This window comes from Lissotriton helveticus, chromosome 10 (genome assembly GCF_964261635.1).
Source record: "Lissotriton helveticus chromosome 10, aLisHel1.1, whole genome shotgun sequence".
NCBI classification, from domain to species: domain Eukaryota; kingdom Metazoa; phylum Chordata; class Amphibia; order Caudata; family Salamandridae; genus Lissotriton; species Lissotriton helveticus.
In genome coordinates, this window is record NC_136071.1 from 63070171 (window position 1) to 63096819 (window position 26649).

At 41.9% G+C, this 26649-nt stretch overlaps 1 protein-coding gene across 1 annotated transcript in view; it reads left to right on the forward strand.

The window, feature by feature from the left end:
* The window catches only part of LOC144783907 (extracellular calcium-sensing receptor-like), a 152871-nt gene that overhangs the window by 56533 nt on the left and 69689 nt on the right, over positions 1–26649 (forward strand). The window contains exons 3-4 of the mRNA XM_078662647.1: positions 3467–3759; positions 11399–11690. Coding sequence (XP_078518773.1) covers positions 3467–3759; positions 11399–11690 — 585 coding nt within the window. The remainder of the gene's footprint in view (positions 1–3466; positions 3760–11398; positions 11691–26649) is intronic.

Genomic DNA, 26649 nt, shown 5'->3' on the forward strand with positions numbered 1-26649 from the left:
TTCAGCTTAAGAGTCTGGTTTTCCAAGAAATTTTTGTGACGTAGATGAACGGATGGAAGTAGCCATGCCTGTATTTGGGTAGCATGGGCTATGCCTAAATAAGGACTGGATTTCTATGCCTATATAAGGGCAATGTGCATTGCACCGAAGGGCATGAATCAGGAAAATGCATACGGAATCTAAATCCAAACACAACATCTCCCCTTCTCAGATATGACCCTATATGGCAAAAGCCCTATTCCTGAGAATCCTAACTACTAACAGACCCTTAAACTCCCATCTCTAACTAACAAATATGTACCCTTAAATAGACAGACACCTAACACTACTCAGACACAAAGACCAACCACCAAGAATCAACACATACACCAACCACCAGTCACAGGCAGGTAGTAATTTTTTGTCTATTTTTCCAATGTATTTCCATGCAAATGGACATTGCGTCACACACTACTCCTCCTCCCTATCAACACAAGGGCCAACGCTATACCAATGTGGTTGATATGGAGCAATCCAATGGGCCACACAATTCATATGTTTCCTTTGCAGTGGTTAATAAAGAGCAACGCAAAGGGAAATGCAGTGGCCCATATAGAGCAACGGAAAAGGCCATGCAATTCATATGTTTCCTTCATATTGCAATATGCAAAGCAAAAGGCCACACAGTGGCCCATATAGAGCAAGGCCATGACATGGAAAAAGTTAAACAAATATTATGGTGGCTTTCAGCAATATGGTTGAGCAGTAATGAAATACATTTATTGTTTCAATTAATTACAATTGTTACAATGGAGAACCAGCGGAGATGTTCCAGCACTTAATTAATTCAATTATGGTCGATTTGTATTCAACCGATAATGAATACAGTCCTAATACATGAATAAAATAGATCTAAAATATTACATTTAACGCTAAAATTAGTAAAACAGTGCAAATAGTCCGCTGTCAATGCCTTCAATTAGTTATATTCCCTGATTAAGGCGATGATTTAGAGTTTTTTCATTGAAGTTCAAACTTTCCCTCATCTATATGCGACCAAGAAATGTTTTAATGGTGACTGTGCAGGTACGTGTTCGGTACTTTAGCCGTGAATAATTCAATAAAGTGCGATGTGCGAGGCATTAGCTAAAAGTTCTTTCACCTTGTGTTCAAATTTCTCAAATCTTGCCAGTTCTATTGGAATGTCCAAGTTAAAGAGAAATTTCATCGCATCTTGACATGTACGTGTTCCATATTTTAAAAACAATGGTTTTAGTAAAGTGCGGCGTGCCTGTGCCAAACAGTGGCATATACAGACCAAGTGAGCCATGGTTTCCTCATACTGATGGCACAGTCGGCAACTACTGACCACCTCTTATAATTTCCAGCTCATGTTAATGTCTTTTATTCGCTTTAAGATTAACTTATTTAAAGCGGCGTCAAGATAAGGCTGCTTTAGGCGGTCTTCATAGGAGGTGGCAAGTATCCTGATGTTGCTGCGGGGGAGCCTCAGTTCCTTCATGTCCTCTTCCTTAGGGAGTAGTCTAACTTGTTTTTTCAAAATCGATTTTAGGATACCGGGCTGATGAATAAAATCCTGCCAGTTGGAAATGTCAAGATGCAATTCAGTGCAGGCAGTGTGCAGGCCGTTGGAATGCAAGGTATTTTCTTCCTCAAAAATTGTTTTTAGGATTGCTTTCATTGAGTGCGTGGGGGCCAAACATACGCCTCAATAGAACCGTACAATTGAGGCCCAATGCTCGTAGCTCTGTTTGTTTAGCCCGAATTCAAATTGGAGCAGTGCATTCCGGGCATATGTTGGTATTTGAAAGATTCGCTTAAACGCTCGGCAGTTGGCTTCTTCCAAGATTTTACTATAAGACGCCGGGAATGCTAGTAGGCCGTATGTGAGAGAGGGTAACAGCTTTGTGCGTGTGACCTTTAGGTAACCTAACTAATTACTACACATATGATTAGGACAGTTAATGTACCATATTTATCATTATATGTAGCACTGCTGTCCTTCCCAGGCACTGGTGTATTTATGGCTGCCTAGTGCGAATGTAGGCACCCATCCAACATGATTTAGGGTGCCTGCCTTGAAGGCAGGTTTGTTTTTGTGCAGACAGGGACACCTTCCAGAAAATACACAAACCTCTGAGGCATTATACAGTTTGTATGTATGCTACTGAATGCAGCGCTCTCGAGAGAGGGAACAAAAAGAAGAAAAGATATTTCTCCTCCTTGCACCTGAGGAGAGGACTCATACAACTAACGCACATTCCATGGTCCACAAATGTAGGTAAATCCGGTAATGGGCCAGAACCCATGGGTGAATGCTTGACAACAGCCACACATCATCCATGTCACAACTCCCCGCCAAAGGGTAACACAGGGCAGTGTTCTTTGTAGCCTTGGGTTACTCTAGATTTATCAAGTCACTCTGGGCCATGCAAGATGGCCTTGCATGGTTTGACAAACCTCATTTAGTTTTGGCATCACCCTTGTGTTCCCTTGTGTGGAGCAATGCTGATAACATCACATATTACACCATTCATGTCATGGTCAGTGACATCACTGATGACATCTCAAATGACATTCAGAGATAAAGTGGCTTTCCGTAGCTCTAAAAACATGTCTTACGGTTTGCATCACTCTTGCACCACATTGAATGGTGCAAGAGTGACTCAAACATGCTGATGATTAGTCCCCTTGGTTCTTTAGTGGTATTTGCCAAGCATGTTCTTTAGTGGAATTTGCTGTGCCATGCAAGGCCACAGTGCGTGGCTCTGCACAGTTTAGTAAATCCAAAGATACGCAAGACAGCACAAATCACTGCCTTGATTTACCTTGTGGCAGCGAGGCATTCCATGGGTGGAACATGGGTCATCCCACACATTCACCCATTGTTTTTGATACAATATCAGATTGACCAGGTTTTGTAAACCTGGGATTGCAACAAAATGGTGCTCTACCCTGACCTAGGCATAACGAGGAGAAATACCTTATTTCTCCATGGTTCTTCCTCTTTGTATGTGTGCTGCATTGTGAAGCACACATACAAAGAGCACAAAGGCACAAAAAACTTCCTGCCCATAATGTAGGCACCCCTGCACCATGGAGGAAGGATGCATTTGTTGGCGCTATACAGCCACAAGTGCGCCAGCCCTAGGATACAGGAGAAATGTGCCATGTCTTTGTAAAATTTGTACATTTCCGCTCTCTCCTTTTCATGCAATGCAGTGCAGCAAGTGGTCTTTCTGTGTTGCATTACATGAAAGTATAGTAAATATGTCCCCTTGAATCTTAACAGGTGTGTAAAGACAGGAAATTGATCGAGGAGCAGCAGCATCCAATGGAGGATTTGAACCTCTTAATCTGAGTTATCTACCACTAAAAGAGAATATCCGTAGGTAATAAGGATGAAAAAGCATTAGCATTTAAGGTACAGATTCACTCTCACGTAATAATTTATTTTTTGTTGTAGGCACAGAGTCACTTCCAGGCTGTACTGAAAATTATACCTTATTCCCCACAAGTTCTGTGCATGGGGATGGACCTAACACATCTGGTAGTCATAATGCACCTGTGGAAAACTATATCTGCTGCTGCAGTCGTGGGCAGATCCACTCGCTGTGGGCTCTTCACACCAAGAATGGAGTCTTACTCCAAGGAGGGTGATGTGATCTTCGGGATTCTGGCTGCAGTTCACCAGGAGACTGTTATTCCTTCAGCAAAATCCCTATTTACTGAACCATCTGCTCCCAGGAGCTGCAAAAGGTAATTCATCCTCTTCTGTCACTATTGTTTTATTGGTAAAATGTGTTGATAATATGAAGGTTACTCAAAGGTGTGTAACGTTTTAACTCTCGTGGGTAAAATGCATAACGTTGCCCCTTTGTGAAGTTGCATATATATGTATTTCTCTGGCAGGGCTCAACAAATGTATTTTTTCCTGAAAAATGTTTTAATCAAAGGGCCAGTTTTACAACCTGTTTTTGCATGCACAAACAGGTTTGCAAACCAGTTTAGTTTTGCGCCTCGTATTTCGGTATGGGCATTCCCTTCCAAATAGCGAGTCTCAGAACCATGTACTCATTTTTTGCACCCGCAATTGTGGTTGTAAAATACTCACAATTACCACCTACTACAAGTAGGTGGTAATGCATTAGCAAATGGGAAGTAGTCCCCAGGGGACAACTTCCCCTTTCCAAATGCATGCAAAATTAGTTTTTAAGGGCAGGCAGTAGTCCATGGGAACACTGCCTGCCCTTAAAGAATAACAACTAAAAAGTTTCTTTTTTTTTCTTCTAAATGCATCCCATTTTCCTTAAGAATGCTGGGAGGGCTAGCATTCCCAATGGAATCGGAAATTGTGAGAGGCTCATTAATATTAATGAGTCTCGCAATATGCAACCCCTTTGAGAATCACAAACAGTGTTATAATACACTGTTGTACATTTCATTGAGCACGTCGCAATTTGCGACTCACAGTTTGTGGCAAATTGCGAGGCGATAAATGAAATGGTCATACATCTGGCCCAAAATCTTTAACTGTAGAATTCTCCTTCTAAAAGATTTTATGTTGTATATACAGTTGTAAAAATATTGTTGCTTCTTCAACATTAATCTCTGGTCAAGATTTCAAAAGTTGGTGGACAAGAAGTTCCACAACTTTACAGATATCAGTTGTAAATGAATTCCTGTTGTTAATGATTACTATGAGTTCACGCTCTAGAACTACTACAGACATGCATATACATACATACATGAAATATGTTCCGCCAAACATGTGTATACACTTGTTGTTTGTGTGGATGATGTATGCTTCTCACATCCTCCAGCTGAATGGAGTTTCAAATCACTTCAAAGATGATTACCTACTTCTTTAATGTGCACACTTAGGGGTCCATTATGATGTCCGCCCGCCACCGCAACGGAAGGCAGTGCCGCCCGCCAGGGGTGCGGCAATCCCGCACCTGCAATTATGATGCCACTGCCACTGTGGCATCCGCCATTCCCAGCATTGTGGTGGGCAGTGCTCACAGCACCGCCCGCCACAATGCTGGGAATGCACATTGTGCATTTGCATGCACAAGGAGACAGGCACCGTGCAGAGCCTGTATCTTTGGCAATGCAAAAGCTGGGGGGTACCATAGATACCCCATGTGCATCCCCCACCACCCCAACACCTTGTGGGACCGCACCGGGCCCCCAAAAGCCAAGACCACATGCCTTTCTCCGCCAACTTCCTAATATGGATGGCAGTGTCTTGCAGACACCGCCACCACATTAAACATGTTTTCCGCCCAGTCGACAGGCGGAAAAGCGGCGGACGGTCTTTCTGTCTGCCGCGGACCCCCAGCCATTCTAATATGGCAGGAGTCTTTCTGGTGTGGATGGAGGGCGGATAACCCCCGACGGGCTGGTGGTGGCTACAGATGGCCCGGCGGGGTGAACCGCCCACCATCCTAATGGGCCCCTAAGTAATATGATATCTACTTTTGCCATTGCTGTGATCATAGAGGTAGTGCAAATATATTAATAAAAGCCTGCCTTTTCCAGATATATGTCATTGAGACCTTTTCATGTTCTATTGCCGAGTTCTTCTCTTTCTTGTACATGTAGTTAAACCAGCTAAAAACTTGTGTAAATGAAAATACAACATAAACACCATTTCGGGTTGTGTTTTTTAAATGGTGTTAAAGCTAAAAAGTGGCACATATAACATTTTTGACAATTTTATAAATACAGAGTGGGTTTAAATACCCTTCAGAGTTTTTGAAAAGATGAATACAAGCTTATCTGGACCAATGCATTACAGTATACAGTGTTCTTCATTTGTCCCATGGTTGGTAAATAGGAAATCTGGATTATTAAATAGAAATGATGGCATTCAACCTCCTATCACTTGTATACTGAGTATCCCTGCCCTATTTCCAGAAATGCCAGAAAACCTAGAAGTGAAGAGAGACTTCAAATTAGAAATAGGATCTGAGTTTGGCGGTGCAGAACTGGGTCCATCCCGCTGGCATACCACCAAACCCCTGGGCAGAATTTCAGAATATGAGTGGAATTCATGTCTGGCAGACTTTTGTTGTTATGTTCCCACAGCAGTGCCCTGAAAATGGGCAATACAGTGGGAATGCCAAAAAACAGGTCCTGCTCGGGATGGACTGAAAAGTGCATGCACTCAGGGGGATCACATGTTGTGCCCCCCGCATGCACTCCATGGTGCACAGACACAAGGGCGCCCTGTAGAGCCACCTTTGTTTCCTCTCCACCACGGTTTTCATTGAGAAGGAAATGCAATGTAAACCATGGCGGAGAGGAAACTCGAAATATACTTGACGGGAACACAAGTGTTCCGCCTAGCATATAGCAGCCTACTGACCGCTGGGGCACCAGCTGCAGCGGGGTAATGGCGGTCCGATAACCCTAATTGTAATAGGATGGTAGGGGGAATTCCGCCGTCGTGCCACCATGAATCTGGCAGTCCACACTCGTAGTTAGGGGTATACACTCAAAATATCGAGTTTTTAATATCGATTAGCATTAATATCGAATTAAAAATATAGAATAGACACAATATCGAATGGACAGAATAGACTACAAAAATATCGAATAGAATAGCAGTATTATCGAATTTAAAATATAGAATGGACAAAATATCGAATGGACAGAATATAGACAACAAAAATATCGAATGGACAGAATATAGACAACAAAAATATAGAATGGACAGAATATAGACAACAAAAATATCGAATTTGAGGTAAGTAAGTTAATTTACATTTTTTAATAATATCTAATTTGTTAAAGTGATTTTTTATGTTAGTATATGTGCGAAAAGTGTATATTTATTTTATGATTTATTTTAATTAATTAATTTTATGGTATTTCATTTTTGCGTAATATAATTCTGTAGCGGGTTGTTGGTTTATAGGGGAATAGGGTGGAAAGTAATTTAATTATAATTAATTAAATTTTGTTATTTATTTATTGGTACTATTTTTTTAATTGTTAATTATTTGTTAATTGGTATTTAATTAAAATATAATTGGTAATTAATTTTAATTGATTGATTAATTGATAATTATGTTAATTTTATTAATTTATTTTCTGTAGCGGGTTGTGGGTTTATAGGAGAATAGGGTGGGAAGTAATTTAATTATCATTAATTAAATGTTTTTATTTATTTATTGGTATTTATTTTGAATTAATTGTTAATTAATTCTTAATTGGTAATTAATTAAAATATATTTGGTGATTAATTTTAATTGATGAATTAATTGATAAATATGTTAATTTTATTAATTTATTTTCTGTAGCGGGTTGTGGGTTTATAGGGGAATAGGGTGGGAAGTAATTTAATTATAAATAATTTAATTTTTTAATTTATTTATTGGTATTTATTTTGAATTCATCGTTATTTAAATTTTTAAATGGTAATTAATTAAAATATAATGTGTAATTAATTTAAATTAATTGATTAATTGATAATGATGTTAATTTTATTAATTTATTTTCTTGTGCGTTTATAGGGGAATAGGGTGGGAAGTAATTTAATTGTAATTAATTAAATATTTTAATTTATTTATTGGTTTTTTGTTGTTCTAATTTTTAATTATTTTATAATTGATAATTAATTGATTGTTAATTGTTAAATAATGTGTATTAATATGTAATAATTTTTAATGATTTGTATTTTTAATTGATTAATTATTGTATTATATAAAATTGTTAATTACTTTTAATTAATTTGTAATTGGTATTAATATTAAATGTATTTTTAATTATATATGAAGTATTTACTTTCCCTACTGTTGCACTCTCTGGAGTTGGTATAGTAATTTTTACCCCTACGCTATCCAACGCTTTCCCTACTGTTGCACTCTCTGGAGTTGGAATAGTAATTTTTACCCTCCTGATATCCAACGCTTTCCCTACTGTTGCACTCTCTGGAGTTGGAATAGTAATTTTTACCCCTACGCTATCCAACGCTTTCCCTAGTGTTGCACTCTCTGTAGTGGGAATAGTAATTTTTACCCCTACGCTATACAACGCTTTCCCTACAGTTGCACTCTCTGGAGTGGGAATAGTAATTTTTACACCTACGCTATCCAACGCTTTCCCTACTGTTGCACTCTCTGGAGTTGGAATACTCATTTTTAACCCTACGCTATCCAACGCTTTCCCTACTGTTGCACTCTCTGGAGTTGGAATACTAATTTTTACCCCCACGCTATCAAACGCTTTCCCTACTGTTGCACTCTCTGGAGTGGGAATAGTATTTTTTACCCCTACGCTATCCAACGCTTTTCCTACTGTTGCACTCTCTGGAGTTGGAATAGTAGTTTTTACCCCTACGCTATCAAACGCTTTCCCTACTGTTGCACTCTCTGGAGTGGGAATGGTAATTTTTACCCCTACGCTATCCAACGCTTTCCCTACTGTTGCCCTCTTTGGAGTGGGAATAGTAAAATGTACCCTGCCGCTATCCAACGTTTTCCCTACTGTTGCACTCTCTGGAGTTGGAATAGTAATTTTTACCCCTACGCTAGCCAACATTTTCCTACTGTTGCACTCTCTGGAGTGGGAATAGTAATTTTTACCCATACGCTATCCAACCCTTTCCCTACTTTTGCACTCTCTGGAGTGGGAATAGTAAGTTTTACCCCTACGCTATCCAACGCTTTCCCTACTGTTGCACTCTCTGGAGTTGGAATAGTAATTTTTACCCCTATGTTATCCAACGCTTTCCCTACTGTTGCACTCTCTGGAGTGGAAATAGTAATTTTGAACCCTTCGCTATCCATCGCGTTCCCTACTGTTGCACTCACTGGAGTAGTAATAGTAAATTTTACCCTTTCCGCTATCCTACGGTAAAAATATTGTAATTTTTAAATTAATATTACGTATATATATATTTATGTATTAACAAATCAATTTGTATTTTTTTTTACTTACATCAATTATTTATTATTTTTAGGGTTATTTAAGTATTTTAAGTATGTTTAAGTTAATTATATTTATTATTTCATGAATTTTTAATTAATTTAAAGCATTTTAAAAAATTCGATATTTTGACTAACTATATTTTTTACATCGATATTTTTGATTCAATATTTTTGTACTTACCTGTTTGGAGATAGGAGGTCGATATTTTAGTATTCTATATTTTTTTCCTCGATATTTTTGTAAATCGATATTCTTGACATCGATATTGTTTCAGTGATTTGTAATTAGGCCCTTAGTGTTCATACCCTGCTTACGTATCCTGAAGTGAAGAAAACTAACCAGTGATGGGCAGATTGGTTGATTTATTCTGAGACACTGAATTATTCTGGAACCTAATGCAGTCCATTGATTTTGTACACCATGCCACCTCAGGCCAGCCATATACAAACAAGCATTTCACCTTTTCCAAAAGGAACAGTTAATCTTGAACTGGCAGGCCAGGTCCACTCCGAGCAGGAACAAAAGCAGACCAACTAATTTTGGTCTGTTTGGGACTCATCGCAGGGGTGGAGCTTGAGTCCTGTGGCACAGGTTGCACAAGAGCTCTTATGGAGCTAGGGCAAAAGCCATTATTTGTGCACTCTGGTAGCATGTGGCTCTCTCTAATTATTAGGCAAAACCCCGCCACTGCACCCTGAACATAGCCAAAATTTGAGCCAAGTGGATGCCTGCTGTTGGATGACTTGGTTACCTGATACTTGTCATGGCTGAATATGATGCCCTTTGTAGCATGTTTTATGGGCATAACTGGAGTCAGTGAGAACCAGCGTAGGGTTTGAGTGACCCCTGCACTCAGAGTTTGTTGGATCCCATGAACTGTAATGAGCAGCAAGCTCATTGGGAAGAGGAACAAAGTGCAGAGACTTGCCAGAGGCCACCCTTTGTAGCAGCCAGCGATGGGCATAGAGTAATGTGCTGTTCAGTAAGATTTGCAGTGAACACAATCTGCCTACAAGAGATGGCTGACATCCTGTATCCAGTTCTGAATGGACATGTCAAGCACCCGTGATATGGGGACTCTGGTGCACAGTGACCAGGTATAGAGTGCTACTGGTGGCTCCCCACTGACCTGAGGGTCTACATGTAATTCTTGCAAAATGCCCCAGCTTGCTCTAAGAATCAAGATACTGGAAATTGGGTGTATGACAGCTCATGTTGACTACCAGCTGCTAGTCCAATTGCTGGATGTTGACAGTCTGCTTCTGATATTCTGGATAAAATTTTGGAATTTTGGATAGGTATGGTTAACAGCCAAACCATATTGCCTGTGCCTGCTGGGCTCAGTCAAAACCCATCTTAAGTGGGTTTTACAAAGTAGGATGTTTGTGCATAAAGTAGCTGTACCCAGCATACTACAGCCAGAACACACAAGACATGTCTAAAAACGACATCTTCTTACCCTGGAGATCATGCATGGCAGATTTTAAAGTACCTGTATGACTATATAAATACAAAAACAAAATCATGGATACAATTTAAAAAAATGAATGTTTTGTCTATTTACAGAGACCTCATACCTACCAAGTAAATGAAAGAACAGAAACATAATTCACCTATAAGATTAAATTTGAAACAACATTTTGGTTACATCTTTTTGTGATGTTCTGGTGGTGCAAGGAGATGAGCCATTTTTACAAGACCATATAAAGCCCCCCCTTGTGGCTTTTCATGGCCTTGTTGAAATGGAGTAAGGCGAAGCTGTGCAAGTCACTGCCTTGCCTTAATCTGCATGAAAGATGTGTCCCCTGAGCGTTATTGTGGGTGTTCCCACTCAACATCCATGGAATTTGTCACTGCCCCAGATTTACAACATCAGGTAAACCTTGGGCAGCGCCAAATCCTAGTGCCTCCCTAAAGTAGACGTAATGAGGAAAAATGTTTACATTTCTCCTTGTTTTTTCCTCTGTCCAGCACACATAGAAAGAAAAAAATGCCTCTAATAATTGTTTTGTGCAGAAACAAAAGCAATGCATGCAAACAACACAGAGACCCTTACACCACAGTGCAAGGGTGCCTGTGTTGGCGCATGGCTGCAAATTGTGCTCTAGCACTGACTGAAAGGACAGGAATGCACCATATCTTGCAAATATGATTCAATCCTCTCCTTTTGAATTGGTGTAGGGCAGTGCAGCAAAATGATCTGCAACGCAGCCATATGCCAGTTCCTTGTAAATATCTACCAATGTCTACAGCTATCATACCACTGCACATGACTTCATAGCCTGTCACAGATCACGTTAGGAATGATGACCCCAATTGCATTTACTGAAGCTTGATTTAAAATAATTGTCAAACATAGGGCCTCATTTAGAGTTTGGCAGATGGTTATCCCATTTGTCTTTTTACAAGTGCATTATGTTATTGATTTCACACTTAAGCATTTTCTTTCTATCTCTAGAATTAATCCAAAATACTACCAGAGTATCTCTGCCATGGTGTTTGCCATCAACGAAATCAATGCAAGCCCCCATCTCCTTCCTAACAACACATTGGGATTTCAGATTTATGACTCGTGTTCCTCTGAGGCTGGTGCTATTGGAGGCACCTTGCAGCAGCTGTCAGGAGGGAAGGAGACAACCCCTAACTATTTCTGTCATTTCAGTCCCAAACTAGCTGGTTTCATCGGAGATGGTCCAACAGCAGAAGCTCTTCCAATGGCCAGAATACTTGGAATAAGCTTGTTCCCTCAGGTATGATATGAGCATGCTATATGATAAAATACTATTTCTAGCATAACACATTCCATCGAGTGGGCACATTTAGTTGCCTGCTTCCTCCACATCCCCTTGCTCCAACTGTTCTTCTACAGATATTGGTTTTGCTTTACTGGTTAACAATAAACCCTACAAATATTAAATTATAGCAATCTAAAACATACCATAAAAATATAGATAGTCATTATCTTGTATCATGATTACTTTTGTTTTCAACCTCTCATGAAACAGTCAGCTTCACAATAGAAATATGCAAGTATTCAATTGCCTGCAAACTATGGGGCTGATTAGGATTGCGGTGAATCTGCACCCTCCGGGCCGGCGGAAGCCACCGCTGGCCCGGAGGATGTGGATTCGCCGCTGCGGTGCCTTCGAAACCCCCCTGCCGATTAGGATGGCTGGGGGGGTCATCGGCGGACGGGAAGATTGTCTGCCGCTTTTCCGCCGCGGTCGCCTTCCGACCGTGGCGGAAAAGCTTTGATATGGTGGCGGTGTCTATCAGACACCGCCAGCCATATTAGGATGGGGCAGAAAACATGCTTTTCCACTGCAGCTTTTCTGCCATGGAAAAGCATGTGGTCTTTTGTGTTTGGGGGCCCGTTGCGAGCCCCCAGGGTGTTGGGGGGTGCACATGGGGGTACCTATGGTACCCCCCTGCTTTGGCATGCACAGGGTGGCAGGCACCAAGTTGTGCATGCCAAGGCTACACATGCATATTTTACATTGCGGCGGGTGCTGCTTAAAGCAGCACCCGCCGCAATGTAAAATATACGGATGTGACCGCCAGGGTGGCGGTCACATCCTAATTTGCACGGAGGGACCGCCGCTGCCCCTGCGGACGGTCCCTCCACCTCGGGGGTCCGTCCGCCATCCTAATAAGTGCCTAAATTTGAATGAAGGGGGCCAACCTGAGGTCCGGTAGCGAAATCCAGCCGTGAGGGCAACGGCTTTGCTGGCAGTACTCTCTCCTTTGCTGCTGGGGGACGAGCGCGTCCAGCGGCTCCATTTTCGCGCCGTGAGGGAAACGGCCACGAGAACTACAACCCCCAGGTGCCCCGGGACCCGCGGCGCACTTCCGACGCCACCACCTGCGACCGGAGGCGCTACAAAGCGCCGGAGCGGCAGGAGCTCCGTGGGGGGGCCAACCTGAGGTCCAGTAGCGAAATCCAGCTGTGAGGGCAACGGCTTTGCTGGCAGTACTCTCTCCTTTGCTGCTGGGGGACGAGCGCGTCCAGCGGCTCCATTTTCGCGCCGTGAGGGAAACGGCCACGAGAACTACAACCCCCAGGTGCCCCGGGACCCGCGGCGCACTTCCGACGCCACCACCTGCGACCGGAGGCGCTACAAAGCGCCGGAGCGCCTCCCGCCCCGCGGGACGCGCGCGGGCTGGCGCCGGGCTAAGCCCGGGACAAGGGCGGGGCCGTCTGTGGCCGTCAGGGGCCGGAGGAGGCCGGGCAGGGCCACCCCCCTTGGCTCCAACTGTGAGTACAATTGTTCTACACATCGTGGAAACTAAATTCGGTCCCCTTGTTTTAATTAACATTTATTGAGACTTTTGACCAAGCCCTGACAGCTTTGAAAATGTCAGTCCAAAGTACATTACCGGACAATTACCTATTGAAAGTGGTCTCCAGAATTAACTGTGACAGAAGGAAATCACTGGGAAAAAGTACTACTGTAGACCACCCATCGAACTCTTCTGTAGATGTAACCAACAATATTAACTCTGACAATTTTGTAAATGAGATGAATGTTCCAGTCGAGTTTGATAATAGTACTAATGTTGATCTAACTATGGTACCAGATACGTCGATAAGGGGGGAAGATGACTCATGTGATAATGCTAGGGGAACCCCACAGCAATCTGGTAGGGCTTCCAAATATATGCGAGCCTGTAGAAAAACGGCCCCTAAGCGAGGTAGTCTTATCACAAGAAAGAAAAAAGACACCAAACATTTGGAGCATACTGAGGACATAGGAACTCCGAGCCAAGATAAATATGTTTCCATTAAGCCTGACCAAATTGATTTACTAATGAGTGATATTCTAAGTAAAAGTAATATGGTGGTAGAGCCCCTGTTAAATAAAATAGGAGATCTTCAGGAGGAAATTGTTAGGCTAAGGGGTGTGGTGGATAAGCAGGCTGACAACTTAGAAAAGTCTTTAGCTGATATTAAGAAGACAACTTGCTCAGCCACTGCCCCCATAAGAGACAAGGAGCAGCCTAAAGCTTCAACTAGTGCGCCCTCTAGCACTACCAGGAAATACCCCCCCAAAGTACCACTGCAGCCAATATCTACATCAACTCAGGAGGCAGATAGATCATTAATACAATCTAATATTGTGGTATCGAGTACATTGTCAGGTGCCACACTATCAGCCCCCGTGCAAGTGGCGGCACCAGTGGTGGTAGCCCCACCCAATACGACAAGGGGACCAAATGGGATACCTACTAGGATACGCAGACGCCCAGTTGACCTTCCACCCGAATGTGTACCTTACGTTGTGGTGTTAACTAATGTCCCAATCCTTTCCCAGCCCTCAATTGATCAGGAGACTGCTGATTCTTTGAGGAATAAAACTATCTCTTGGTTAAACCTACATTGTGGCTACCCAGTTGGCTATTCTGATCAAATCATCTCGATTAGAAGAGTCAACTGGATAGGTAATACCAAAAAAGTCTGTGAGGGGGATTGTGTGATAATAAATTTTAAATATCCGCAACATGTTGCGACCGTCTTGCTTAGAGCGGCCGCAATTACACAGTCGGAGACAGAAGTAGTTGCTAGACCACTGGGTTACTTTTACAACCATCTAAGTAGGCAACCCCATGTTAATTGTAAGGAGAGGATATTGAGTAATGTTACCTATCCATCTATTGCAAATAGACCAACGATGCCTAATTCTCCCTTTGGTCCACAAAATAGTCTATCTACCCCTTCGATGCATATGGGGAATCCTATGTTAGGGGGTAATGTTCCATCTTTAATGCATACCCCCAACTCATTTGTACCTCCTGGTCTATTTACTCATCCAATGTACAAGGGGAATTCTATGTTAGGGGGGAATGTTCCATCTTTAATGTATACCCCCAACTTACTTGCACCATCGGGTAGTCCCCCTTTGTTCGATAATGGAATGGTATACCAGGTTCCAACCCAGAATAGGTTTCAGAGCCTGAGTTTTCTAGATCAGAATGATTGACATGAGATCGACTTACTAAGGGACGTAGGAAATAGTACCCTTAATGAAAATGTAATTTTGTCTATAGATACAACGGGCAATGATGTGCGTTTGAACTGTACGCTGACAGGGGGTGACGTCTCAAATTTTATATCTAACATAGAGCAGTTTAATATGGAGAATAACATGTCCATATCTAGCGTTGAATTGCCAAATGTCAGCCAAGAGAGCGGGAAGTTATCTTGTTACATTGCCAGCTGGAATATTGCTGGAATTGCAGCCAAGGAGGTTGCATTAGGATGGAAGGATTTTGTGCATTTATATGCCATTCTGTGCCTACAGGAAACATGGTGTAAAGATCTCAAAGGCATTGATGGGTATGTATCCTATGAGCTCCCAGCATCGCCCTCAACCCATGGTAGAGCTAAAGGTGGGTTGATGGTGCTAATTTCAGTTAAACTACCCATCTCAGTGAAAAAGTTTGTCAATGTGGGGGCGCATTCACAAATCTTATGGCTTACACAAGAAGCCGGGAGAAATATTCTACTGATTAATTTCTATAACAATATTTTCGACAGCACCAGACATTTTGCAATTAATGAATTAGATGCGGCATTGAACATTTTCGTGAAGAATTTTAATGGTGTATTTGAATTTATTTTTGTGGGGGATTTTAACGTTTGTGTGTGCCCATTATCCGCCCAGAAGGTTTGCGGTGTGTATAACCGACTGGGGGAAGCTGAAGTTCATTTTCCCCATCATACTTATGGGGAAACCTTGAATAATTTTCTGATTCAATATGACATGGAAATTATGGACAATGCTAAAAACGACATGGGCGAAAATATACCTACTTTTAAAGGAAGGGGCGCTAATACTAGTATTGATTTTATTTGTATGTCTTCAAGCATTGCTCCGCTATGTCCAATGCCTAAAGTGATCGATATTATGTTGAGTGATCATAATTGTTTGTCCACTGAATTAACCTTCTGGAAATATGATTATGTCTGTGAACAGGGTATCATTGTCAATATCGAACCTCATAGACAGAACGGATATAGATTGAGGTGGAAGGGGGAAAAAGCCGACATAACATCAGATTACATTATTTCGAGTTGTCAGACAGAGATTGTGGCAATTTTAGAACAGGATGATATCACGCCCGTCAGTATCGACCACTTTAATAGGATCAATTTAAGGATTAATAAGAAATTTTACAAAGAGGCAGGGACTAGGGCCAGGTGTAAAAGGGGCTGGTTCGACCATGCTTGCTCTACTGCCCGGAATGATCTTAAAGAGGCTCTTGCAGCGAAACCAAGAGATAAGAGTTTGGTGGGCCAACTTAGACAGGGATATAATACGACCCTGAAAAATAGAAAAGCTGAATTACAGCAGGAAGCCTGGGATAACCTTACCCAAGCTGCGGACACGAATAATTGTACTTTGTTCTGGTCCACGGTGAATAGCCCATTCTTAAAAGACGACAAGGTTCCTGAACTCACATCTAATGTGAGTATGGAACAGTGGATCCAGCATTTTTCTAACATCTTCGACTCATATAACCAAATAGTCCCCCATGGAAAAGGCTGGCCCATCTTAGCCTTAGATATCACTATTGCAGAAACCATGGCTAGCATTAGAACTAGTAAAGGAGGCAAGGCCCAGGGGCCGGATGGCGTCCCCATAGACGTGTATAAAACTGCACCAGAGATTTGGGGTCCATTGCTTACCAAAATCTTTAATACAGCTATTTGTTGTATAATACCGTCTACATGGGAAGAGTCAATAATCGTCCCCATTTACAAAAAAGGTGACCGAGGGGACGCTAAAAATTATCGACCTATAGTCTTACTGGACTCATCGGTAAAAATCATGAGTAGGGTCCTTCTTGTAAGACTAGAGGAGTGGGCAGAAACCAATGATATTTTAAGTAACTGTCAGTTTGGCTTTAGGAAAGGCCGTGGTACCATTGAACAGTGCCTGAACTTAGAGCTACTGGTAGGGAAATATACCAAGGCAAAGAAAGGGTCTCTTTATTTATGTTTCGCTGACCTTAGCAGCGCTTTTGATTTGGTAGATCATACAATATTATGGGCTAAATTATTGGAAATGGGAGCACCTGAGGGTATTATATATTTTTTAGCCCGCCTGTACGAAAAGCTCCGTACGAGTGTCCGTTATGGACCCAATGGGGAATGTACGACTAAGTTCGGGATTGGAAGAGGTATCAGACAGGGGTGCGTTCTAGCACCCCTACTCTTTACTCTCTTTATTAATGAGGTCGAAGCCGTCCTGCAGGCAGTCGCCGCGGATGTTCCTAGAGTTAATAATCTTAATATACCTGTATTACTCTATGCGGACGACGCGGTGTTACTGTCCAGGACACCATTGGGTCTCCAACGTTTGATGGACTGTCTTTCATCTTTTATTAAGAGTAGGAAACTGGTGATCAACAAGTCTAAGACATATGTAATGGAGTGCAGATCGGGAAAAGCAAAAATTAAAGGTAATAACCATTATTTAATTGATGGGGAACCGGTTAAAAAAGTTGATCATTTCTGCTATTTGGGAATTACCTTCTCCAATAATGGAAACTGGGCCACTGAACATAAAGTAGTCAGAACTAAGATGATTAGGAGCTCTAACGGGGTCTTTTTGTTTGCCAAGAAGCTGGGGAATAGACGTATTAAAGACATGTTACAAATTTACCAAGCGAAATGTCTTTCTGCGGCCCTATATGGGGCAGGCGTCTGGGGTGTTTCATCTGCTAAGAGCCTTCAGGTAGAGGAGAATCTCTTCCTGAAAAAGCTCTTGTGTTTACCTAAGTCTACCTCCAACTCCTTGGTTCATAAGGAAACAGGGATCCAAGCCCTAAGTGATTTGATTATGTTAAGGCCCCTATTACTCTGGCGCTCTATTTGGCTCAGTGATGGTACCTCCCTGAATAGAGCTATTATCACGGATTGTCTTTTATTGGACCAGCACCTGAAGATTCCCTGGCTCAAATATGTTATTAATTGTTCACAAATATTATTTGGGATTAATGTGCTGATGGACCCTCATAGTCTCTCGGACATTCCCAAATCAAATGTGAAAACAATCTTTTTAAATCACTGCAATGAAAGGCACACTCTAGAGGATTCTAAGCTAACCACATGCGTACTGTACAATAGCATGAATGAATTTATTGGTTTTAGCCCATATTTGTCACATGTAACCAGAGGCTCGCACCAGTTTGTACTAACTAGAATGAGGATGGGTGTTGTGCATTATCTGGTTGCGTGCCCTAACATTAAAAAGCGCCCTATCGGCCCATGTGCATGTGATAACAAAACAGAACAAAGTACCAAGCATTTTTTATTGACATGCGAATTGTATAGGGAGTTACGGAAATTCTACTTGAAGCCTTTGTTAAATAGATTTGGAGTGAGAAATATTGCGGATGCTATGAGTTTGCTTTTTAACTTGAATCACCCGGATATTTGCTTTTTTACCGCTTCTTTCGTGCTTAAAGCCATTAGCGCCAGGAAAAGCATGTGTTTTTAAATATTTGTACATTCGTACATTTTACATATTTATTCTTTCCCCCTCCGGATATATTGAATTATGTGTTTCTTTTTAAGGTGTTATGTTTTGTATAATGAATTGTATATTAAGTGTTTTCTTTAATGAAATATGTATGAACTGTTTGTATCTGTAACTATATGCGCTTTTATGGACATGTTTTTTTAAATGCTCCGAATAAAGCTTTATGAAATGAAATGAAATGAATGAAGATACAAAAAAATCTTTACCAATTTGTCACAATCAAAGATGAAATGATACATACTTTGAAGTTGTTGGCGACATAATTAGTAGATATTCTTGTGATGTAAATAATATTCAGTCTAATATTTGGTTGTCGTTTTGTCAATTTGCCAAATTGTAGTAAGAAGTTCAGCTTTTTTTTCTATCATTAGTCTGCCTTCCATAGAGTATTTCTTTTGCTTTTTCCTATAATATTCCCGAAAGCTTTGATAGGTTGACAGCTGACATAAATGGTTGACAACAATTTGCTGAAACTCATCAAAGCTCTTCTCACAATGCTTTTAAAATGATATTGAGAAATGACGATTCTCCAATTATTATGAAGAGAGAATCTTGATCTCATTAAAGACATACGGAGGCTAACATTATGCAAATACTTTTATTTGCTGCCCAAACATGCAGCCCTTTAAAGAATATCATTACATCACAATAAAATAGAACTTTAACAACATAACAACTCCGTTGAGCAGGCTCCTATCTTCCTCGTGGGCTGCGATGACACAGGAGAACAGCGAAGAAATTTCATCAAAAAGTTATTCCTTAAGATTGTTAACTGAGAAGGAACAAGAAAATGCCATATGGTAAAAAAGGCATCAGATAATAATCACATTTTTCAGATATTAAAAGAAAAAACATTTGACATCAATCAACCCAAACCTCTCAGGGAGAGGAGGGTGGGATCATGTTAGCCTCCGTATGTCTTTAATGAAATCAAGATTCTCTCTTCATAATATTTGGAGAATCGTCATTTCATTACAAGACCGGAGGCTACTATGTTTAAAGCCATGCAAAACTGCACCGCTAACATGTTCTATCGGTCTCAAGTAAAACTTCGAGAAGGTACTTGCATTAGACCAATCTGCAGCTTTAGGTATTTCGGGCAGAGAACCACCAGCCCAAAATACTTTACTAGCCATTGCACCTCTAGAAGAGTGAGCACCAAACCTAGATAGATCCACACCTGCCTCATGCATAGTCAGACGGATCCATCTCGCTAAAGTAGCTGATGATACAGGCCTAAAAGGTCTAACATAAGATAAAAGAAGTTGATCACAGCCAGCAGGTCTAAAAAATGAAATCTTATTTTCATAACACTTCATGCAATTAACAACACATAATTTTTCACATTCATGAAAAAAGGGATAGAAAATAGATTCCGACATCGTTTTAGTTCTTTTCCAGATATCGAAATAAACACCTTCAGAAGAATAAAATCTATAGGAAAGTTCAAGAGCTTTAATATCAGACACCCTCCTGAAGGATATTAAACATAATAAGGTTGTTAGTTTCATTGAAATCTTTTTAAGGGAAAGTAACTCATTGACAGGCCAGGACATGAAGAGATTAAAGATGAGATTAACAAACCAAAGAGATTCATAACGAGCCCTAGGAGGTCTCCTTAGTCTAATACCCTTCATGATCCTTTTGATAAGAGGATTACTACCGATGGCAAAGTTAATAATTAAACAATGACCTGAAGAGATAGCTGATCTGTAGCAGTTGATGGTTCTAAAAGAAAGACCTGACTCAAAAAGATGTGCGAGGTAATTAGCTACAAACTGTAAAGGACATTGAACGGGATCCAACTCCCTTTCAAGGCACCAACCAGACCATTTCTTCCATATTCCTCTGTATCTCTTTCTTGTCCCAGGGGCCCATGATTCTTCCAGTAAGCTTTTAGCTTCTCCCGAAAGTTCAGAATATCTCCGTGAATCCCTGATATCCTCCAGACAAGAAGGTTCATTTTGCCCTCCAAGACTAAAGGGTGTTCTTCTCCGTCTGGGCCTTGTAGTAGGCCCAAACATGATGGGATCAACCATGGGAAGTCTACCGCCAATTCCATTACACCGGGAAACCATACTTGGGATTTCCAGAAAGGAGTCACCAGAATTATGTTGCATGATTCGAGTCTCACTTTCCACAATAATCTCTCAATCATTGAGAAGGGAGGGAAGGCGTAGCCCTTCGTTCCTTCCCAAGGTTGGAGAAAGGCATCTACTCCTGACGCATTTGGGTCTTGCCTCCAACTGAAGTATTTCGGAACTTGGTTCGTCAATCGGCTGGCAAACAAATCTATCAGAATTTGACCCCAAACTTCCTGAATTAGATGAAAGAATTTGGGATTCAGCATCCAATCGCTGGAATCGTGAAGAAAACGTGAATTCCAGTCTGCCCTCAGATTTAACGAACCGGGAATATAATCTGCTCTGAGGGTGATTTTGTGTTCCCAACAGAAATACCATATTTACTTCGTGATACCCGAGAGATTTTTGGATTTCGCGCCACCCAATCGATTTATGTAAGAGACAGCTGAAAAATTGTCCAGACGGATTAAAGTATTGGAATTCTTCAGAACCTCTCTGAAGCTCATAAGGGCATTTAAGGCTGCTAGCATTTCCAAAGAGTTTATGTGGAGGGATTGGTCTGAAAAAGACCATCTCCCACCAGTTTCTAAGTTGTTCAGACGAGCACCCCAACCATGGTTGCTTGCATCTGATTCTAGGATAAAGTCTGGTACATTTCCGAATATAGCTTTTCCATTCCAAGCTTGGAGGTTGTTTAACCCCCAATGTAGGTCTTCTCGAGCGTCTTCTGAAAGGGGAAGGGAATCTTCGTACCAGAGACCTTTCCTCAGGCCTTGAGCTTTTAATCTCTGCAAGCCCCTGTAGTGAAGTGGGCCCGGAGAAATCGCCTGTATAGAGGATGAAAGGACAAAACCCTGGCTAGGTCTTTCAGACGTATAATATCTTTTGAAAGGACGTAGGAAACGTGTTTCTTGATCTTGGTAACCTTTTGGTGGGGAAGGATTAGGTTGGATAGAATAGTATTGACTTTGAAACCCAAGAATTCTATTTCCTGAGTTGGGGATAAAATAGATTTTTCCAAATTTATGATAAAACCCAAGTCCCGAAGGAGGTTCATAGTGATATCTAAGTGTTCCCAAATTTCTGTCTTGTCTTTAGACATGATGAGGATATCATCTAAATAAATTATAAGACGAATCCCCCTTTCCCTTAGGTAACTGACCACCGGACGAAGAACCTTGGTGAAACACCAAGGGGCCGAAGACAGACCGAAGGGGAGACATTGGAACTGATAAAGAATTCCTTACCAAGTAAATCGGAGATATTTGCGGCATTCCTCGTGCATGGGAATGGTGAAATAGGCATCTTTCAGATCCAATTTCACTAGCCAGTCTTTGGTCTGAAGGATGTCCCTCAAAAGATGGATACCCTCCATCTAGAAATGTCTGTAGATTAGAAAGCTGTTTAATTTTTTTTAATTTATAACAGGTCGCCAGCCCTTGTCTTTCTTTTTGACTAAGAAGATAGAACTTAGAAAGCTTTTCGTTAACTCTGAAAGTGGAATTTTTATAATAGCTCCTTTCTCTAACATTTGGGAGATCTCTGTCTCTATTAATTTCGAATTTTCCAAGTCTAAAATGAATTCTCTGGGAGTTCTTTCCTGAAAGGGTTCTTCCCAAAATTCTATTTTGAATCCCACAACAGTCTCCAAAACCCATGGATCTTGAGTGCCTCGAAGCCAATTCTTTTCGAAGTGTCTCAATCTTCCTGCCACCTTTAAGGGGATAGAAGAGGTTGTGCTTACCGTAGTTTCCTTGATTGGATGATCGAGGTCTGCCTCCACGGGATCTTGAGCCCCTTCCTCTTCGAATAAGAGTCCTTTTGTGTTGGACATATCTTCACTAGCTGAGAGATCCGCTAGTTTCGGGTTCATCCTTAGGAGTACAGCCTTTCTACGTTCAGTGATTAGATTGGCGTTAGCATTGCCAATAAGGCAGATAGCACGTTGTGACCATCCTCGAAGCACCTCTATGTCTATAGGTGAGTCATTCGCTTTAGCTTCCTCGGTCATATCCAGGATTTTAGAAAGTGGTCCCATTACATCAAGCAGTTTATCTTGAGCTTGTTTAAGACATCTTTCGATTCCTTTTCTAGGGTCCCTTCCAAGTTTGAACAGGAAGGTGATTAGGTCAGGATCAAGATTAGGTGTATTACAAATCTTGTCCTCCGAAGAGAAACGAGGGCATTCATTCCTTAATAGATTACGGGTATTAATATCAAGTAGTTTTCTAACCCATTGTGATAGATATTTACCAACATGATCCATAGGCCACCATTCAGTGCTACGAGGATGACAGAATGTAGTGGGATTAAACATTTCCCCACCAAATGGGTCTTTGACTGAGGTAGAAGTAGAGGGTTTTTCTAAATCCTCGTCAATATCTTCAAAAGAGTCTTGAGGATCAAAGATAAATTTGTCGAAGTCATCATAGTCTGTTGGTTGACTTTGCAAATAATCATAAAAATCATTTGTCCCGTAGAGGGTACCGCCTTCTATTGTGCCACTAGGGACACCTCTTCTCCCTGCCTCAAGTAATTGAGGTCTATCTATTGTGCTGCAAGGAGCACCAATGACTCTTGTGGCGCGAGGGCCACCAAACTCGTATGCATTTTTGGATGCTTCAAAAGAATAATTCCTCTTTTGGAGTACTTTTCCCTTTTTCTGCCCTGCTGATGTTGAAGGAGATTCCCCATCCGAGAGTGAGAAATAATTCTCCTCTGTAGGCGAAACTCTCTTTCTCTTTGTGAGAGCAGCGTCAACAGCCTCTCTAATAGAAGATCTAAATTCCTCTCTAAAAAGGTTTCTAATGTTGTAAGGCAAAGGTTCCTTAGGGGAAGCATTTGCATCACTGGTGTTGTCTTCCATCACGATTTAATTATAATAAAAAAGTACACCAGTTAGGTTATAGGTCTAAATAACCTCTCCAAGGGTTAATTATAAAGGTAGTATCCTTAGAATAATTTACAGGGGAAGACTCTCTTTGTAAGAGCGAGTTTTTCACTTATCTTAAAGGGAGAGACTCTTGCGTCGATTCTGTTAGAAGCCAGTAAATGGCGATACTCTTCCAGAATTAAATCTGTAAATATGAATGTCTTTCGTTTAGATTTCGATTTAGGCTCTCGTCAGTTTTTCGTTATTAAGGATCTTGTAAAAGGACTGTTCTCTCCGTCTCCGTTACACTCTCGAGGAAGGTGTAACTATGGAGACCGGGACAATATACAAACAAATCTCCGTGTATCGGAGCGCGAGGATGTTCGCGTGCATTTCCGCGTCCCCAGCTAGTTGCTAGGAGACGCGTGAGGTTGCAAGAGCATAATGGAGCGTAATGGGCATGCGCAAAGCCCGTTGTCAAGCAGGCACGTACCCGCGTCTCTATGTTGCTAAGAGACGCGGGAAATAAAATTAATGTGTCAGCGTTTCCGTCTTTACATTTAAATTCCTTTTCTTTTTCTTTTTTTGTAAACAAGAGAAGCGCTTCCAAGCTTTAGGTGACCTCACTCGATAGCAAGAGAAGCGCTTCCAAGCTTTTAGGTGTCCTCGCTCAATAGGTCTTTACCCGATAAGAAAATGCTCAAATCAGATACACAAGACAATGTTTAAAAAAAACACTAAAATACTTACCATGAATTAATTTCTCCTGATCACATAAAGCAAACAGGAATGAAGGTTAATCCCGACCATAAATTGGACTGGGAATGATATTTTTTTTTTTTTTTTTTTTTTTTTTTTGCGTAAGACCTTTATTGATCACAAAGCAGTTGACACAGCATGAGCCTACAACCCTGGGGCCGGCTCGCTACGTTAATACCATTAACCAACATTGTAAACAACTGTTTTACATGACGCAGATCACTGTAGTATATCGTATGTATGGCTAATAGCTGGTAACAGAACTGAGTCTTACATTTTCTCATTTAATAACAAGAACAATAGAACAACATTCCCCAACTCAGACCGTACAGTGTAACCCCAACGTGCTACACGTCAGTTGTAGTGACATTCATAGTTCCCCCCAATTCCCGCCGCCACCCTGCACCTGCCCCGTGGTCACCCATTCAGTCGTCTAATCCATTCAATCCAAGGGTCGAAGTTCCTCATTATCTTGTGGGGATGCAAGATAATCCTCCAAATAGACCCAAATACTTTTTGGTCTAGACTTTGCTGGTAATAACTCTTCATAAGTTTGTAGTTTGTCGCGACAGGTGGACATGTCATGCAACCATGTTTGTACCTTCGGCACTTTGCGACTGTGCCAGCATTGTGCCACTTGCCTCTTAGCCAATAATAATGCTACTGCACAGAACTTGCGCTTCAAAGCCCTGAATTGTGGTACTATCCCCAGCAAGCAGACTTTGGGTGTACAATGTACCTCCTCCTCCAGCATACCAGACAATGTGGTAGTAACCTCCACCCAGTAACTCTCTACCTTGGCGCAGTCCCACGCCAAATGCGCAAAGTCCGCACCCTCCCGGTTACACCTTTTACATCTGTCCTCCTCCCGTAACCCAAATTTTAGCAGTTTTGCCGGTGTGTAATAAATTTGGTGAAGGAATTTAAAGTGAATTATCCTCAGATTGCCGTTGGGTGTAAGTATCTGTGTCAGGGCGCAGGTGCTAGCCCATTCTTCATCTGACAATGGTGTGTCGAGTAGTGCATCCCACCGCCCCTTTGCCTTCAACTCGTGCCCAGCTAGCTCTGATTGTGCAGCTGAATAAAGTCTAGACACCAGGTGTGATAAATCGTTAGTTGTGATCAATAATTGCAGTGGTGCAAGGCATTCTGGTTCCGAAGGGAACGTAGGGTAATGTTCCCTCAAGGCTCTAGTGAGTCTGAAATATGTGAAGCGAAACATGGATGTTTGGTTTTGAACATAACCCAGTTTGTCTAGGCTTACGAATTCGCCTCCCTGAAACACGTCCCCAATCCTATCAATACCAGCTCTGTTCAGTAGGGACATTCCGACGCTCTCCCCAGTTACCGAGAGCTCCTGATGGTGGTGAAGCATCATGGCCGGTGCATACAATGGGGTCTTATGTGCCAGTTGCCCCAGTCTGTGCCAGGCTTTAACCGTAGTGTCCACTGTGTTGATATCCCTAGCATGTAGCGGGGGGCGGGTATGTGAGATTATTGCTGTGAGGGGAACAGGGTGTGCATCGCTCTCCTCAATTGCTGCATGAGCAAGGTATGGAACCGCATGGTACCAATACGCCGCGTATTGTGCCTGCGCGCATAGGTAGTAGAGGAGGAAATCAGGCACACTGAAAACGCCCTGCGCAAGTGGAAGTGTAAGAGTCCGCAGATCCACACGGGCCTGTTTGCCCGCCCAAATCAGGGTCCTCACCAGGGAGTTTATTCGACGGAATATAGCCTGCGGTGGTGTGATTGGAATGTTATTAAACAGGTATAGTAGTTTGGGCAGTATGTTCATTTTAACAACCGCTATCCTGTCGGCTAGTGAAAGGGGCAGATGTATCCAGCGCTTGATACTGTCCTCCAGTTTCGAGAGCACCACACCGTAGTTCGCCCTTAGCACCTCATCCGGATCTCTATGGTACATGACCCCTAGGTATCTGATCGGGTCCTGTTGCCACTCTAGCGGAAAATCCACCACAAAGGGGGAGGTGGTGTCAGTGAGGGGTATTATAGAGGATTTGGACCAATTTATGGCTAGACCCGAGTGCCCCCCGAATCTGATGTATTCCCGGAGTAGGGCGTTCAAGTGAGTCTCAGGGTCACGGACATACAGTAACATGTCGTCCGCATATAATGATATGTGAAGCGGCCTGGCTATGAAGTGTAGTGCCGAATCCCTGTAGTTCTGCCGTATCAGACATGCCAGAGGTTCCAGTGCTAACGCGAATAATAGAGGTGAGAGCGGGCAGCCTTGCCTCGTCCCTCGCTCAATTGCAAATTGATCCGAAACATATCCATTGATTCTGACCCTGGCACGTGGTTTCGTGTAAAGCAGGGAGACCCACTGCACAAATCTCTTAGGAAACCCCATTCTATTTAGGACGGTGATCATATATCGCCATTCAATGGAGTCAAACGCCTTTGCCGCGTCGAGCATGACCGCCAC